We start from the raw sequence: 15,416 nt of genomic DNA, 5'->3' as shown, positions 1-15,416 counted from the left end.
ACATGGATACAGCAATAGAGCTAGGAAGTGTCACTTTCCAATCCTCGGACACGAATTTGAGCCTCCTAATGGAAGCCTCCATGCTCATGCAACCTCATGGGAGAATTCCAGGTGCTGCACGCCATTGGGCTCTCAAACATTGGATTGAGACAGGGATGGTGTGGGTGGCTGAAGGACCAGAGACTAGGTTGAATATGCAGATCAGTGCGCATAGCGCATCGAACATCACAGTCTCCACTTTGGTGCGGGTCATTGGGGAGATGCTCTGCAATTCAAAGGTATCGTGGATATAGATCCTCCACAATGCGGGCGCTACTACTAACAACACTCTCATCTTCAGCTTTGGGTGGACCTGGGCTTAGTCCTCACTTTTAAAAGCTGCGACTATCTCGGCCACAATGACCCTCCGGTCTTCCAGCTGATTTTCGGATTAAAGAGGTCGCTTAGACAGCCCGCTGCCCTGTCAACCGTGAATCGCAGAGTGCCGACAGCTGTGCAAGCACACGGCAATCTTATCCCCCCTCTACACGTCGAGACTATCCGCATGTCCTCAATCGATATCAAATTATATTTTGAGCCTAGATGTTCCGAAGTGCAGCCATATACTCTCGTGTTTCCGATGACCGAGAAGAGAGGCGATGAATACGAAGTATTTGGCATTGAATCAGAAGGATTCAGGGGAGAGCCTGTTCATCGATATGAGCTACTGGGCGACTGGGGCGTCTATGAAGCCCCCGATACCAAGAGTTTCAAAGAAGAACTTGCGGATATGGATGATAGCGATGATAGCACCATTTTAACAAGCCCGCCCTTAGAAAAAGCATGGGAAGCTCATGATACTCACCAGCAAGCGCTGCATTACCTCTTCAACACAGGTATGAGCTCCTTGTTTATCGACGATAGCTCTGAGGAAAGACGAAAAGAACTGGATCTAGAGAATGGACAGATGCAGAGTCTGTCAAGAATGGCACCCCTGCTCTTCAATCCCGGCTACAGCACAGTAAGTTTTTGCCCCAAAGTCGCTATTGGTACCAGAAACTTCCGGTCTGATATTGTTGCAGGCAATGAGCCAACGATCTGCACTGATACCATCGCTCGTCAAATCGATCACATCTATATTGAATCTACCCGTGAATCGTTCTGTCCCACAGAATGTCGACTCTCTGAAGGCTGCATATATACCGGGTGACTTCCCACCAACTGCTGTCGACACCGGCGACGTTCTAAAAGCGGCATTCTGGACACTTGCTCAGAAACAACTCTACAGGGCAGAAGCTTCACGGAAGCTGAGCTTGTTGGAGTCTGCGCTTAGCATGCCAGTCGAAACACACGTCTATGAGTCCTTGCTAGCGCCTGGCTCTGTGAAAGGGCCACCTCATTGGTTTGGCCACACTGCCGAGAAAATCGACATGACTTCGGACTACTACCTGGGCTCCGGGGATGGTTTCGACATTAACAGCGAGTCTCCGGTAGATTCTCTGTTATCAGTCGATGATGAATGTGTATGTTCCGTCACCGATAACTTGTGCGGATCATTTGATGGCATTCAAGCAGCTGCAATGGGCCCGTTTGGGCTGGACCCTTGTAGTGGGGTATCAGGCTCAGGGTCCCAGGAGCTTATGGCTGAAATGTGCACCACCGCAGACTACGATGATATGATGTTCTGATCGTCGTTATTGTTATGATCAGACACCAGTCAGCAAGCTCTGGTAATACGGACAACTGCCATGAATACAGCATTAGATGTCTTGACGCGTCAGCGAAAGCCACACTCATCGCCGTGGAACATTCGCTATAAGTTTGGCCTGAAGATATCAGTTAGGAAGCATGGGTTCAAGTGGAATATTGTTGTTTGCATCAGTGCATTCAAGATCTGCAACTTGTTTCTTTCAGATCGATTGTTGTCCTGCGCCTTGCTTCTCTTTATCTCTGACTGAAATATTTTGGGAGACATCCCTGCCCAACGCCCATCACAATATCAAAACACATGAGTAAATAAATGATAACTGGGTATATCGTGCATCCAATCTCTTCCGAAACAATACAATTGTGTGAAACCTCTGAACACTGCGGGAGCTGCGGGTTCTGCATTTGTCCCACAGTCCTGTTATTGATGGCTTGAAGAACGGTCTCTCAAGAGAAGAGAAGACGCGCATACAGGACAAGAGGTGAAAAGACGATGGGGAGGCGTCCGTCATGAGTCGACTTCGTGGCTGAAGTTGTGATGATACTGGCCGGACCGCAAACCGTTCCCTAATCGATGCGATGTGAACGATGTATGGCATGGGTTACATCGATGTGGTCATCAAGTCACACGTATCTTGCCCAGAGAAGGTAGATGTCGATTTGAAGATGTGACCTGATCCTTAGAATTCTCCTCGCACAAGCTCTTCGACTGGCTGGCGGACTGCCACATCTTCACATTAGAGATTTGTGCCAGGCTGGAGAGCTGGGAGGCATCAAATGCCATGATGAACTTTTGATCCAGCGGCCTTGACTTAGGGAATGAATATGTCTGGTATTCCGCAAGGACATCTTCCATGCGCCAGCCTTGGATTTTGCGAAAGGAGGCAATCACACAGCCGGTACGATGCTATGCAGGTGCCGGTCAGTTGAGCCTAGATGACAGCATCGAATGGCTCTTACCTTTCCTTTGTTGCAGTGGATAAGGACAGGATGATTAGCTTTATTAAGTAATACTTCCAGCACCTGACAAATGACGTAGTCCGGAGACCTGATTGCAGGGTCCTTGTTGGGTTCGACAAGGATACGGAGATGCATGATCCCATTCTCCTTCAAGAAATCTATGTGCTCTGAAGTATAAGGCTCGTCTACCAAAGTGCTAACGGCTTGTGAGCAGGTATCAATCACGCAAGTGGCCCACGTACACTATAGTCCGAAGGCCGAGCTTTTTGAGCGCAGGAAAGCTCCGTGACTGCGGAAAAGCCGAACGGTAGACACCTTTAACAACCTCTCCAAAGTTATCAGGCAACTCCGACTGCATACGCTCATTTCCCATTGACGGTGTCCTGCGACGCGCTGAGTCTACCAAGGTTAGTGCGTCCTAGTAGACAAGAGTAGTGCGAAGATGAACCCAGTCGAAGTCTTCACACGAAGAAGCAATCGGCTCACCATAAACACTTTGCAGAGAACTGTTGGAGCTTTGGGTGGTCAATGGTGAGGTCATTGCGATGGATTTTCAGCGCCCTGCCGCTGCCTGGCTCGTAGCTTTAAGAAACGAGTGAAGTGAGAAAGCCCAGAAGGCACTATCGACTGAAACGACTGCCAGTGCAGAGCCGAGGGTGAATATGGAAGAGAAACGTAGATCTGATACACCGAGAAAGAGGGGATATCCTTCCAAATTTTGGCCAGGCTGCGACAAGACGAAAATTGCGAAGACAGGAGTTGATGGTAGACCCGAAAAGTCTAACCCACAAGCTTCAAGCCCACATGATATTAGAGAATGAAGACATGGTGACCAGTAAGGGGCCAATTTCAAGCGTATCAGGTAGTTAAGTCCGGAACTCGAAGTTGTTGTCGGAGGAGAAAACTACATTCACGCGGAGAGGTAAACAAGGAAAGAGACAAGAGTATGGGGTGGTGCGACTACAGGGTACAGGGCGGTGAGCCAGGGAAAATGAAAATGTCATCAGACAAAAAGCCGATGCGAATCACACTAATCAATTTTCAAAAGAGCAAAGCACATGTGGCGAGCCACCAAGTGCTGTGCAGTAAACGTAGAAAGACCAGCTGGAGACCTGAGGGGCATAGGCTTCTGCTCCATTAAGTATCACGGATCATGCAGGCCACACTTGCCTGTTCCTCCCGGCACATGGAAAAATGGCATGACTCCAGATCTATGTCCCCACCCAAAAAGTTCGGCTATAGCTATTTAGACTCCCGCTGAGCTGCTCTATCATCACGTCAGACAGTTCTGAATGGAAATGATTTGGTGAGATTCCGTGGTTCACTCGACTGTATTCCAAACATCACCCACCCACGGATTCATGATGAGACAACAAAGAATGAGGGACGGAATCTCTTCCGGACACGGATCATGTAGGTTTCGTTGACGATACTCTCGCTCAAGTAGCCTTAGTTTTTCTAACTCTTAGTATCTAGTATTCCAATGCCTGCGGGACAGAGCTTCGTATCGGACAGTGATATTTTGGCGGAATTCATGGTGAATCGACACCAAGACCAAACATGCGAATTGAGTTATTCCAGGCGCTGCTCGTATGATTAGCGACTCATGATAGACCTGAGGGAATTGAAAAGGTTGGTGGCGGGTAAGAAGAAGACGAAGAAGAACTCACGCTTCGCAAACTTCCTCCACGGTGATGCCTTTCACTTTGGCGATGACATGAGCAACGTGAGCAATCGCTGCAGGCTCGTTGCGACCCTTAACCATTAGCCCCTTCTGCCATTTTTCCTTCTTTACGGCTTTTGGAAGCGGCGGGGCTCCTTCAAGATACTTCGCAGACGCATGGGAAGGGCGTATTTCACACTAAATAGCCATCGTTAATCAAATGTGCGATAAATGTCGCATATTCCACATACCCAAGGGCCATCAGTCTCAATCTGAAGCCGTTCCAGTGGAAGGGCCTTGACCACCTCGAGGTTCTCTTCTGTCTTCAGACTGCAGCCGTTGACACCAACATCGAGACCTAGGGCAACCATTCGTTCCATCTCGTCGAGCGTTCCTGTAAAACTGTGCACGAGACCTTTCTTGGGAAGCTTTTCGAGACGAGGCGCCAGAAGCCTCTCGAAATCTTCGCCGGCAGCTCGCGAATGAAGAAATAGCGGAAGTTGGACCTCTACTGCCAAGTCCAATTGGGCTTCGAAATATTTCAGCTGGGGTTCCTTCGCGCTCAGGAAGAGGCGATCGTAATCAAGGCCAAACTCTCCAAAGGCAACAGCTTGGCCCGATGCCTTAGCCTCTAATACGAGCGCCCTCAGCTCCTCTAGCATTTTTGAAGGCCCGCCAGGGAATTCATCGAAGAGCTTCGCTTGACAGGGGTGAACCCCAACCGTAGCGTAGCAGAACCCCGCTGCACAAGGACATCAGTTCTGACACAAGGAGGAGATTATGGGATAAAGCATACGGTAGTCCTTGGCAATCTGGATAGCACGCCGAGATTCCTCCAAGTCGGAGCCTGTCACCATGAATTTCTCGCAGCCCACATCTCGGGCCCGCTGAACAATGTCATCCATGTCATTATCGTGGACTTGCTTGCCATGGTAATTGCCCACGAAGACAGGGTCACTGAGATTGATTCCGATCTATAATTCCAATCAGCTGCTGGACAACATCTTAAGGACATCCAAACAATTTCGGGATGGAACCACCAACATCGACATAGCGGATAGGTTTGCTTGAGTCGCCCATGCTGGTCGAAGTATAAGATCTTCTGTTGATTGCGAAGTCTTTTTCCTTGAATGAACAAAGTGGTAGTCTATATCTATTTCTAGAAATAGTAGGCAGGTTCACAGAGGATCCCCTATACGACACTGCATTTGAGTAAGCTTCACAGCTCCATGATATCATTCAGGGACAGCTCGGGAATGAGTCAGACCTGGACCAAAGCGATGCGCAGGTTTATGATAAGAGGGTTCACGAGCAATGAGACATACCTGATTCGCTATAAATGCTTCGGTGTGGCTGATGGGCACGAGGTCGCCAGCAACCTATAGCAGTAGCGGTGCTCGCTCCGATTGCTGCTCCACGGCTCCAAAGATTTTTACTGTTCCCAGATATCCTGAACAGATTGTTTACACCAAGAGGAGCGTGCATGAGAAAATCAAGAATTATACTCTCCGTTACAGCCACAAATCTCACGAAAGGATCAGTAGTGACTCAACAATTTAGTTTTAGATATTCAGGAACTTTTGTGCCTGAATTATCTCAGCAGCGCAGACCCTCTGGGCGAGGAACCGTGTTAAAGCCTTTTTGCCTCAGGCATATATTTCGGTGCGTCCAGGTCACGTGGCATGCTGTCATAACCCCTTACACCTAAATGTACCTCGTCACCGTCACATTCCCGCTTTGATTCAGGGCATAGACATAAAAAACTGGTCTGTGTCATATCTCGACTTGGGCTATAGACTGGTCAAATTGTTACAGCTACTATAAGTAATTCGTTGTTGAGGGCCTAAACTCAGGTAAGGTCCTAATGCTGGCATAATGCGTGCCTAACTAGCCTGAGGCTTCTACCACAAGGCGGAATGTTTTCCGCATGCCCGCCGCCGTGTATAGTATCTCCCTCGGCGATGCTCCGTTGTTGTTGGTCTCTTCGGAAAGGATGGACGCACATCGCTGCTCTCCGTTACAGCTACCTGGTACTACTCAAGGCCCCTGAAAAGCACGATTAGCGTGGACCATGTCTAAAGTAAAGGACAGTTTATTTAAGAAAGAAAGAGTGAAGCATTAGGTTCATCGCTGTGATTGATCACCTCTTCTCGGCTTTAATGATGCGGTCAACATGCGGCCAAGGTTACTCCGCATTGATGTTACCCCGAAGCATGCGAATTTACCGATCTGGGGATTTATTACTAGTTTCAGGGTCCTTTCCCTGCTGTCCTTTGAATTTATCTTTTCGAATGGACTGTCTGGCGTCACTCTGCATCGCTCTAGGGTAAATATAAGCTCACACAGCTCCTCCCTTCAAGTCGATCTCTTATTCTTGCATACATAAATATTCGGACTGCTTGCGCCTTCCTAGCTATTGACCTGGCTTATATTCTGTGGATTAGACAATGAGTCCCAAGAATATCTTATCTACAGAGCAGATATCCCAGCATAGGTCACCCGATGACTGCTGGATTGTCGTGGACAATCAAGTATGGGACGTGACGGATTTCTTAGAAGAACATCCAGGAGGGTCGACGAGTGAGTGATTCCTAGGACTGTCTGGTGAACGTCCATCAATGACGCGTTTGTCTTATAGTCATCCTGAAGTATGCGGGTCGTGATGCCACAAAAGCATACTCCGAGGTCCATGCCCCGAATGTGATTAGGACGGAACTGCGACCGGAGAGGAATATGGGTGCCTTGGATCAATCTACTATCGATAATGAATGGCTAAAACCACCGCCCAGTGCAAGTCCGAAGGTGGTGCTCCAGCATGATAAGCCACCGCTGCACACATTAATCAACTCCCATGATTTCGAAACGGTGGCTTCTTCAACGGCCAGCAAGAAAACTTGGGCGTTCTATTCCAGCGCCTCCACCGATCTGATCACACGAAACGCCAACAAATCATGCTTCGATCGCATCTGGCTCAGGCCTCGGGTTTTGAGAAATGTGCGGTCTGTAGACACCAGAACCAAGCTTCTGGGTGTAGACACGAGCCTACCCTTGTTTGTCAGCCCGGCGGCTATGGCCAAGCTCATCCACTCAGACGGAGAACTTGCCATTGCAAGGGCCTGTGAAAGTAAGGGGATATTTCAAGGGGTCAGCCAGATACGTGCCATGACGTATGTGGATGCTGACGAATCCTGTTGCAGGTTTCTAACAACTCGTCCTTCACCCTTGAGGAAATACGAGGGGCGGCGCCATCAGCGGATCTCTTCTTCCAGTTATATGTCAACCGTGATAGGGAGAAGTCGGCATCGCTTCTCCATCAATGCTCTGCCAATCCAAACATCAAAGGAATCTTTGTGACGGTCGATGCTGCCTGGCCCGGAAAAAGAGAGGCGGACGAGCGTGTCAAGGCGGATGAGGATTTGACCGTCCCTATGGCACCCTCAAAGGCCAAGAATGATAAGAAGGGAGGTGGCCTTGGCCGTGTCATGGCCGGCTTTATCGACCCTGGACTGACCTGGGAGGACTTGGCCTGGGTGCGGCAACATACCCACCTTCCCGTGTGTCTGAAAGGCGTCATGTCCGCGGATGATGCCATTTTGGCCATGGAGGCTGGACTTGATGGCATTCTTCTGAGCAACCACGGAGGCCGGAATCTAGACACCAGCCCGCCATCTATCATTACCCTGCTGGAGCTTCACAAGCGGTGTCCGGAGATCTTCGACAGGATGGAAATATATGTCGACAGCGGGATTCGTCGTGGGACGGATATCCTCAAGGCGATCTGTCTGGGGGCAACTGCTGTTGGTATGGGACGGAGCATGCTCTTCGCGGTCAACTATGGCCAAGAAGGAGTTGAGCACTTGATTGATAGTGAGTGTCAGATGCTGCTTGAAAAACATGTGTTCTTTTGCTGATATGATGAATTTGTAGTCATGAAGGATGAGCTCGAAACTGCGATGCGCAATATCGGTATCACTAACCTAGATGAGGCAGGCCCACACCTGGTCAACACGGCCGACATCGACCATCTCGTCCCCAATTCTGCCTCTCACCCTTATGCACGGAAAGTTGCCAAAGGACGACGCTCGAGACTATGAAGCTACTCATTTGGCCTAAGATGGTCTATAGGTATCAGGTGAATTATTTTTTTACTCTTTCACCGAAGTGACAGATGGCTGTCAAAGATACGGAGCACCCCTCATGATCTCTCTTAGGCATAGATTCACTCATCTTAAACTAGCACAGTGAAGTTGTATGAAACGCTCCTTCAGTTTCTCCAATCAATTGTTTGAATGAATTTCTGAAAATATATTCCAGTCAGCCAATTATAGATTGAGATTTAGACTCCCCAAGCCTACCTTCCTGCGAGCTGCTATGGCTCCTGCACTCATCGTAGCTACATTATCAGTTCAACAAACATCTAACAGAATCATTACATTTCTTGCGCATCCCGAGAGTCGCGCTTAGTGGAGTAGCCTGACAGACTTCGCGAACTAAACCTACTCTTCTTGAAAGTGCTCGTCACATGTCCTTAAGGAATCCGCACAACAGCTCGTCCATCTATTTCCGAGCGCCCCAACCGCTCGAGGACCTCATCTATATGGTCCAGCTCATATACCTCAATATGCGCTTTGACATCCCCTGCGACAGCCATCTCCATCAACTCGTCCATTTCCTTCGCGGTGCCAGCCGAATTACCTACTATTGTGAGCCCTAACATGAAAGCCCAATGTCAGTCGCCCGCTCCGATTTGCTCTCCAGAGAGTCTCTAATGATTTCCCTTACCTTTGACAATCATCTCAAGAGGCGTAGCAGGGAGCCGGAAGGGTACATTCGGGATGCCCACACAGACCAAAACCCCCAGACGACGCAGCAAGCTCATACTTTGGATGTACGCCTGTTCGCTATTGGCAGTACATATCACGGCGTGTGCGCCTAGTCCGGACGTCAAGGCTTTGACTTCACGCTCGATGTCGTTCGTCCTGTAGTCTAGAAAACTGGTAGCTCCGTGGGTGAGACAGAGTTGCTTCTTCTTCTCGCCGCTACCGGAAGAGGTATTGAGAATTCTGATTAGCTGGATTTTGGCTCATTGGGTCGCACTTTTGTCCTCAATGCGATATTGGATTTGTGCGTTGGATGAGCAGTTACCTATCGATTGCAATAACTCTGAGTCCCTTTTTGATGGCGATCTGGATGCCCCTATTATGTGTAATGTCAGCCCACTTGATCTAGATCCTAAAAGCAGAGAGACGTTTGAGCTTACATGTGGCCTAACCCGCCGCCTGCGCCCGGGAGCACGATCCAGTCGCCCGGTCGAGTCTTGGTCTTCAGTATCGAAGAATACATGGCGATTCCAGCTATATGTTTGATAAGGTTGTGAGCTATCCGTACTGCAGGGAGAAGGCAGGATATAGACATGACATACCACACAATAGGGGAGCAGCGACATCTGGCTCCAGCTCGGAAGGAATTCTGGTGACATGGTTTGCAGGGCTCACGATATATTCTGACCTCGTATCACTTTGCTTAGCTATAGCGCATGAAACTAGAATGGGTGGACTCATCACTCACGCTGAAAAGTGCCGGGGACATTCTAGATCGTTGCGTCAACCCCACGGACTTGTTCCGAATCAGATAACATACGAAAGGCAACTCACTGCTCCGGCATTCTTCTGGTATGAGCACGCCGTATTATTGATGGCGCATATCTCACATTCCAGACAGGAACTATACAGCCAGCTGTAGGTAGCATCCCCAGGCCGTTAGCTTCCATCCTATTTCTAAACTCGACGAAGCAGTAACCAACCGTATCCCCACTCTCTTCCCCAACCAGTCTTGCTCGTCAAGTCCGCTGCCCACTATATTACATGTTCGTCAGCAAGTTAACTTGATTGATGAATAGCATGGATAATTGCCAACGAGATCCCGAGCCTTTACCTTTCACCACTTTCCCCACGCCTTCATGGCCCGCAACGTCAGTCAACATGGGCGTCTCTCCACGCACACTGTGCAAATCTGAGTGACATACCCCCGAGTATTCCAGCTTAACGAGGATCTCCCCTTCCATCGGCGATGGTACGGGGTGGTCATGTCGGATTTGGAGGTGCGCTGTGGGAGAGGCTCCGGTTGGGGGAAGGACAGCTGCGGTTTGGGTCGAGGGGATATTCATTTTGTCCTTTATGGTTTCCAATTCTACTGTCAGAAAGAGTTCAGCTTTGGAAACTTATCAGATATCAAGGACAGGTTGCGAAAGAAGTTGGTTTTGCCGGGCACTGATGGGCTCTGCGGGGTATTATCATTGGAAATATAAACTTGGGGATGCGATAGGGATTAGATGCGGGGAAGCGAGGAGCTTATCGGGCAGCGGGGGGGAAGTTGAAATGGTAGCCCCTGGGCTTGCGAGTTGGACATCAATGACTACGATCTACCTTAAGATTTCTATAGTTATCTTTTGGGTTGGGTTGAGGGCAATGTAATTAGATTTGATTTGGAGGGTGGTTTAGGTGTGTAGCCTATCTGACGGTGTGGCCGAACCTATCTGTGTGGCCGAGATAACCAGCATCGACGATAGGAAAGATGTGGTTGCTGATTGGCCTCGGAAGTAAATAAGGGCTATATGTCTGCGTGAGAATTAGATAGACCTCATATAGTGATTTGGTTTTATTCTGGCTTGACAGATGTGGATATGAATATTAGAAGGAAGAGTGGGATTTTGATCCTCGAAGATTCGCACCTCAACTAACAATAATATCCTAGAAGAACCACCACGGTATAGAATAGTGCACGAAAAGTGCGTGACATGGACCTGAAAAAGAGCAGACAGCTTGACCTCGGCCAGTCTACCACTTTACTGCTCTAGCTCGAACACCTAGATAGTACTATTCATACCTACATCAAAGCCTTAATCCTCGTCAAAGAATGAATTAAAGTATTATGCGACGTATAACAGATTTCCGGATCAAAAAGGTATAATGTATAAACGACAGCCCTGCCTCGAAAGAGAACAATGTTAAGAAGGCAAAGGGTGACGAAAGAAGCACTCAAGCAAAGCCGGTGGGTCCACTTATGATGATGTGCGGTCTTCCATCCGAATTTGAAATGTGTATCAAAAACAAATCTATGACATGACTTGTATCGCAGCGTCAAGCTCATGCGTTCTCCGACTGAAGTGTTTGCTGTAGGCGGGCGGGTGGTGTTAGTACGTGCAGAAAGACAAGAACGAGCGTTTGCACTTACAACCAGCCAGTCCATGCCCTCGTTAAGACCTTTACCATCAATAGCAGAGCATGCGACAATGCTCCAGTTTCTGTCCCGCAGCTCGCCCAGTTTCAACGCCTCAGAAATCTCACCGGCACCCTTAGCACCCGGCTGGTCCTGCTTATTGGCAAACACCAACAGGGCCGCATCGCGAAGCTCCTCCTCGTTCAACATCGCCGCCAGTTCATCCGCAGCCGTACCGAGTCGTTCGATGTCTGTTGAGTCGATGACGAATATGACCGCAGCGGTGTTGGCATAGTAGCATCGCCAATACGGACGGATGGATGTTTGACCGCCAAGATCCTATAGGAGGACAAGGAGCTTAGTGAAAGTGAAACTCAATCGCAATATTGTTTCCGTGACGAGGAATAGCTGCCGTCCTGAGAATGTTGTAAACTCACCCAAACATTGAAGTTCAAATTTCCATACGTCACCGATTCCACATTGAAACCGATTGTTGGTATCGTCGTAACCACTTCACCAATCTGTAACGAAGGAAACCGTTAATTTCTTGAAAAGTATCGTGAGATGGGTACGAGTGCGCACCTTCAGTCTATAGAGTAGGGTTGTTTTCCCAGCATTGTCCTAGGTGGGTGAGCGAGAGCATTAGCCGCGGAGATAGTCATAGGTAGTAGCGTGACGTCGATAAAACTTACGAGACCAAGAATAAGAATGCGAATTTCTTTCTTTGCCCAGACAAAGGACCAAAGACGTGATAGCGAGCCTCCCATCGCGGAGATTTGGATTTAATCTGATCGTGACGCCGAAGGGGAAAGTGGAGGGTGTGAGACGGAGGAGGTCTCGTCTTCAAGTTGTCTTTGCGGCGGAATCAGGGCGTTGAAGCGGTGGCGGAGATGCGGCGGACACAAACACGACGGACCAGGCCAAACAACGGCGCCAACCGGGACTGAAAGCTGCTCCGTAAGTGCCGAAGTGGACGAAGTGATGGGATGTCTCTGTAGAATAACAAATAGAATCGAAATCCACCGCAACAACTCAGACGAGCGAGGATCGAGAGCTGACTAAATGGCAGTAACCGCCATTGGTCCGCGGTCTCCTGCCGATCGGGCTGGCCCGAGCTCAATATGGGATTGAATGGGGGTGAGAGAGTGTGAGAGAGAGTCGGAGACTAGTTAGAAAGTGTACCGTATCGCTCATCCAGTGTTCAATCCCCTCACTCAGTCTCTCCCTCTCTTTCCGCTTCCTTCCCTGTCCATCCCACGATTGTCGCGCCACAACCTTTTCCTGTCAGAGTGGAATTTCAATATACTACGAATGGGTTCCAAGCCACCCTGATTGTCCCAATCACACCGTCTGCAGACAAAAGAGCCTCGTCACTTAACCTACATCGCATCCCGGATTGTACAGACAACTTTCCGACATGGTTGGCAAAAAATCGGGCAAGGCCCTTCTCCGGGACGAGGGTAGGATCTCATGTAATTTCCAGCCAAACTGTTGTCTAAATGATTAAATTTAGGTCTTGAACGGACGGATAATAACATGGAGCTGTCAAGCTGGCCGCAAATACCTCCCATCAACCAGAAAAACTACTACACGTACGTCCCTACCTTCTCACTGCAGTCTCCTACCTTACGTCGGATCGCTCACTGGTTTTTGTCCTAATAGTGATTACCTCAAGCGCGATGATCAGTACCTGGCATTTCGACTGCAAAATGAGGAGGCGCGGAATAGGATGGCAAAGACCGCTAAAGACAGGGATCGCGCGTTGGCCATGGCCAAAGCGAACGACCTAGGCTTACCTGAACCAGAAGCCGAGGGCGAAGGCGATACCAATATGGAGGACGCAGAGGAGACAACTGCTGAAACGGCGGGCTCGAAAGTAATCGTGGTCCATGTTGGCAGTCAGAACCTTCGCATTGGACTAGCTAGCGATGCTTTGCCAAAGACCGTACCCATGGTCATCGCACGAAAATCCTCAACCAGCGAGTCCGAAGATCGCGAAGAGCCATGTCCAAAACGTTTAAAAATGGACGACGGATCGGACATGGAGCCGGAAAAGATGTTTGGCCCGGAGGTATGACCCCCAACCCTCTGTCCTACCCGCGAGCTATTCTGCTAATGGCATACTTCTGCTTCTAGTTCGCTTCACAATATACGATAATGACGGCGGAGCTCAAGGCTCATATGCGACAAAACAAGCGTCGGACCTTGCCAAACTCAAAAGAGATGGTCATCAATTACAATCGGAGAACAGTACCGGAGACCATCTCAGAGCACAACGATCCCATGCGGGTTGAGTGGACTGAGCTCTCAGACCCTGCCCCGGAATACATTGTGGGACAAGCAGCTTTGAGAATACCCGATGCGTCCAAACCGCGGTACAAATTATATTGGCCCATAAAACAGGGTTGGTGTAATGAGAGAGACTACGACAGCAAGAGGCTATTATTCCTGGACATCTCACTCATCCTCGAGGATGCGATAAAGTCACAACTAGGGCTCACGAGTAAGAAGGACTGGCCCCAGTACTCATGTGTCTTTGTCATCCCAGACATATACGAGAAGTCGTACGTTACTCAAGTGCTGGAAATACTCATGCGAGAATTTGCGTTTGCGCGTGTCTGCTTCATCCAGGAGAGCTTGGCGGCTACGTTTGGTGCAGGATTCACATCTGCCTGTGTGGTTGATATCGGCGCCCAGAAAACCTCAATATGTTGCGTGGAAGAAGGGATGTGCATTGAAAACTCGCGAGTTAATCTGAAGTACGGTGGCCTCGATGTAACCGAGACCTTTGTCAAGATGATGCTTTACGACCATTTCCCCTATGCCGAGATCAATCTCTGGCGTAGGTATGACTTCTTGCTGGCCGAAGAGCTGAAGAAGAATGTTTGTACGATGAATGAGGCAAGTGTATCAGTTCAGGTCTATGATTTCCATCTGCGGGTCGCCGGTCAGGATACTCGGAAGTACACATTCAAGGCCTACGATGAGATACATTTGGCGCCTATGGGCTACTTTCAACCCACCATATTTGACCACGGTGACAAGCTCAAAGGACGGAGGAAACTCATTGCTCGCTCAGTTGATATATATGATGGTCAACCTAATGACCCGACGTCGGCAGCTCAGTCTGACATTCTAACCGCCATTGCTCCCCCTCTCAGCAGCGGCCAAGTAAATGGCGAAGCTCAATCTAATACACTGGAAGTACAGGCTACACCGAGCCGCTCCCAGCAGATCAACGCTCTCAGTCGTGTACAGGAGCTGGATGCCACACCTCGGTCTTCTGTTGCCGGGTCGCCGGGACCAGAGACACTGGGTACACCTCTTCCTGGCGCAGCTACGCCTGTGCCTGTTGGCCAGAGTACGAGCGCATTGCCAAACCGTGCGCCCACTGTCGAGGAGCGCGACGATATCTTACCAAGCTTTCCGCTTGACAGCGCGATCTTGACTTCTATTCAGCATGCGGCTCGTTCTGACGAACGTAAGATGCGAGATTTCCTTGGCGGCATCATGGTCGTCGGGGGCGGAAGCTTGATCAATGGATTCCACTCATACCTTGAAGAGCGTCTCCAGAACCGCCAGCCAGGCTTTGCTAAAGAGATCATGATTGGCACTCCTCCCCGAGATCTCGACCCGCAGGTTGTCGTCTGGAAGGGCGCAAGTGTCTTTGGAAAGTTGAGTGGTACCAATGACAGCTGGATTGGGCAATTAGAATATGACCGACTGGGACATAGATTGATGGCATACAAGTGCATGTGGTCCTACTGATTGCCGCATGATGCCTCGATGTCCTTTTGGCCTTTCGCTCTATTGAATAATGGTCGGTGTTGGTCGGTATCGGGTTATCTATGATATAGGTTACGTTTGCTTTATTATAATCTTGGTCGAA

General features: G+C 49.3%; 7 protein-coding genes across 7 annotated transcripts; 3 read left to right on the top strand and 4 right to left on the bottom strand.

Annotated features, from left to right (window-relative positions):
* Window positions 1-2: 2 nt before the first annotated feature.
* On the top strand, window positions 3-2,121 carry BO97DRAFT_456029 (uncharacterized protein; the record flags this gene model as incomplete). The annotated part of the gene is made up of 3 exons (XM_025699153.1): window positions 3-278; window positions 341-1,000; window positions 1,062-2,121. 3 exons carry the CDS (start codon window positions 3-5, stop codon window positions 1,665-1,667), a joined length of 1,542 nt encoding a protein of 513 aa, XP_025555615.1. The 3' UTR covers window positions 1,668-2,121.
* A 184-nt stretch (window positions 2,122-2,305) lies between these two features.
* yphA (tyrosine phosphatase family protein) lies at window positions 2,306-3,019 on the bottom strand (the record flags this gene model as incomplete). Its single annotated transcript, XM_025691447.1, has 3 exons — window positions 2,306-2,593; window positions 2,647-2,842; window positions 2,889-3,019. 3 exons carry the CDS (start codon window positions 3,017-3,019, stop codon window positions 2,306-2,308), a joined length of 615 nt encoding a protein of 204 aa, XP_025555614.1.
* A 1,293-nt stretch (window positions 3,020-4,312) lies between these two features.
* Window positions 4,313-5,389, bottom strand: BO97DRAFT_410843 (3'-5'-exodeoxyribonuclease; the record flags this gene model as incomplete). Its single annotated transcript, XM_025696152.1, has 4 exons — window positions 4,313-4,507; window positions 4,561-5,051; window positions 5,106-5,283; window positions 5,354-5,389. 4 exons carry the CDS (start codon window positions 5,387-5,389, stop codon window positions 4,313-4,315), a joined length of 900 nt encoding a protein of 299 aa, XP_025555613.1.
* Window positions 5,390-6,613: 1,224 nt separating this feature from the next.
* Window positions 6,614-8,547, top strand: BO97DRAFT_382962 (FMN-dependent alpha-hydroxy acid dehydrogenase). The gene is made up of 4 exons (XM_025693333.1): window positions 6,614-6,889; window positions 6,948-7,453; window positions 7,507-8,176; window positions 8,237-8,547. Exons 1-4 carry the CDS (start codon window positions 6,757-6,759, stop codon window positions 8,401-8,403), a joined length of 1,476 nt encoding a protein of 491 aa, XP_025555612.1. The 5' UTR covers window positions 6,614-6,756; the 3' UTR covers window positions 8,404-8,547.
* Window positions 8,548-8,837: 290 nt separating this feature from the next.
* Window positions 8,838-10,565, bottom strand: BO97DRAFT_467789 (zinc-dependent alcohol dehydrogenase; the record flags this gene model as incomplete). The annotated part of the gene is made up of 9 exons (XM_025699681.1): window positions 10,244-10,565; window positions 10,113-10,164; window positions 9,964-10,045; window positions 9,878-9,899; window positions 9,732-9,812; window positions 9,570-9,663; window positions 9,455-9,505; window positions 9,092-9,348; window positions 8,838-9,019 (listed from the first exon to the last, which is right to left on the bottom strand). Exons 1-9 carry the CDS (start codon window positions 10,473-10,475, stop codon window positions 8,838-8,840), a joined length of 1,053 nt encoding a protein of 350 aa, XP_025555611.1. The 5' UTR covers window positions 10,476-10,565.
* Window positions 10,566-11,109: 544 nt separating this feature from the next.
* BO97DRAFT_402861 (ADP-ribosylation factor family protein) lies at window positions 11,110-12,616 on the bottom strand. The gene is made up of 5 exons (XM_025694604.1): window positions 12,220-12,616; window positions 12,110-12,148; window positions 11,965-12,048; window positions 11,543-11,866; window positions 11,110-11,481 (listed from the first exon to the last, which is right to left on the bottom strand). The coding sequence occupies exons 1-5, from the start codon at window positions 12,292-12,294 to the stop codon at window positions 11,455-11,457; spliced, it is 549 nt and encodes a 182-aa protein (XP_025555610.1). The 5' UTR covers window positions 12,295-12,616; the 3' UTR covers window positions 11,110-11,454.
* A 105-nt stretch (window positions 12,617-12,721) lies between these two features.
* On the top strand, window positions 12,722-15,295 carry BO97DRAFT_382951 (putative chromatin remodeling complex subunit (Arp8); the record flags this gene model as incomplete). Its single annotated transcript, XM_025693332.1, has 4 exons — window positions 12,722-12,987; window positions 13,041-13,119; window positions 13,190-13,598; window positions 13,664-15,295. Exons 1-4 carry the CDS (start codon window positions 12,945-12,947, stop codon window positions 15,293-15,295), a joined length of 2,163 nt encoding a protein of 720 aa, XP_025555609.1. The 5' UTR covers window positions 12,722-12,944.
* Between the last annotated feature and the right edge of the window lie 121 nt (window positions 15,296-15,416).

Source organism: Aspergillus homomorphus, assembly GCF_003184865.1.
Source record: "Aspergillus homomorphus CBS 101889 unplaced genomic scaffold BO97scaffold_3, whole genome shotgun sequence".
Classification (NCBI taxonomy): Eukaryota; Fungi; Ascomycota; class Eurotiomycetes; order Eurotiales; family Aspergillaceae; genus Aspergillus; species Aspergillus homomorphus.
The sequence above is the reverse complement of the archived record's forward strand: the minus strand, read 5'-3'. Positions and strand labels throughout refer to the sequence as shown.

Coding starts and splice junctions, on each gene's coding strand:
- BO97DRAFT_382962 (XM_025693333.1), top strand. CDS start 6,757: ATGAGTCCCAAGAATATCTTATCTACAGAGCAGATATCCCAGCATAGG. Junction 6,890..6,947: donor ACATCCAGGAGGGTCGACGA/GTGAGTGATTCC, acceptor TTTGTCTTATAG/TCATCCTGAAGTATGCGGGT. Junction 8,177..8,236: donor AGTTGAGCACTTGATTGATA/GTGAGTGTCAGA, acceptor ATGAATTTGTAG/TCATGAAGGATGAGCTCGAA.
- BO97DRAFT_402861 (XM_025694604.1), bottom strand. CDS start 12,294: ATGGGAGGCTCGCTATCACGTCTTTGGTCCTTTGTCTGGGCAAAGAAA. Junction 12,149..12,219: donor GCATTCTTATTCTTGGTCTC/GTAAGTTTTATC, acceptor TCACCCACCTAG/GACAATGCTGGGAAAACAAC. Junction 12,049..12,109: donor CCCTACTCTATAGACTGAAG/GTGCGCACTCGT, acceptor CCTTCGTTACAG/ATTGGTGAAGTGGTTACGAC.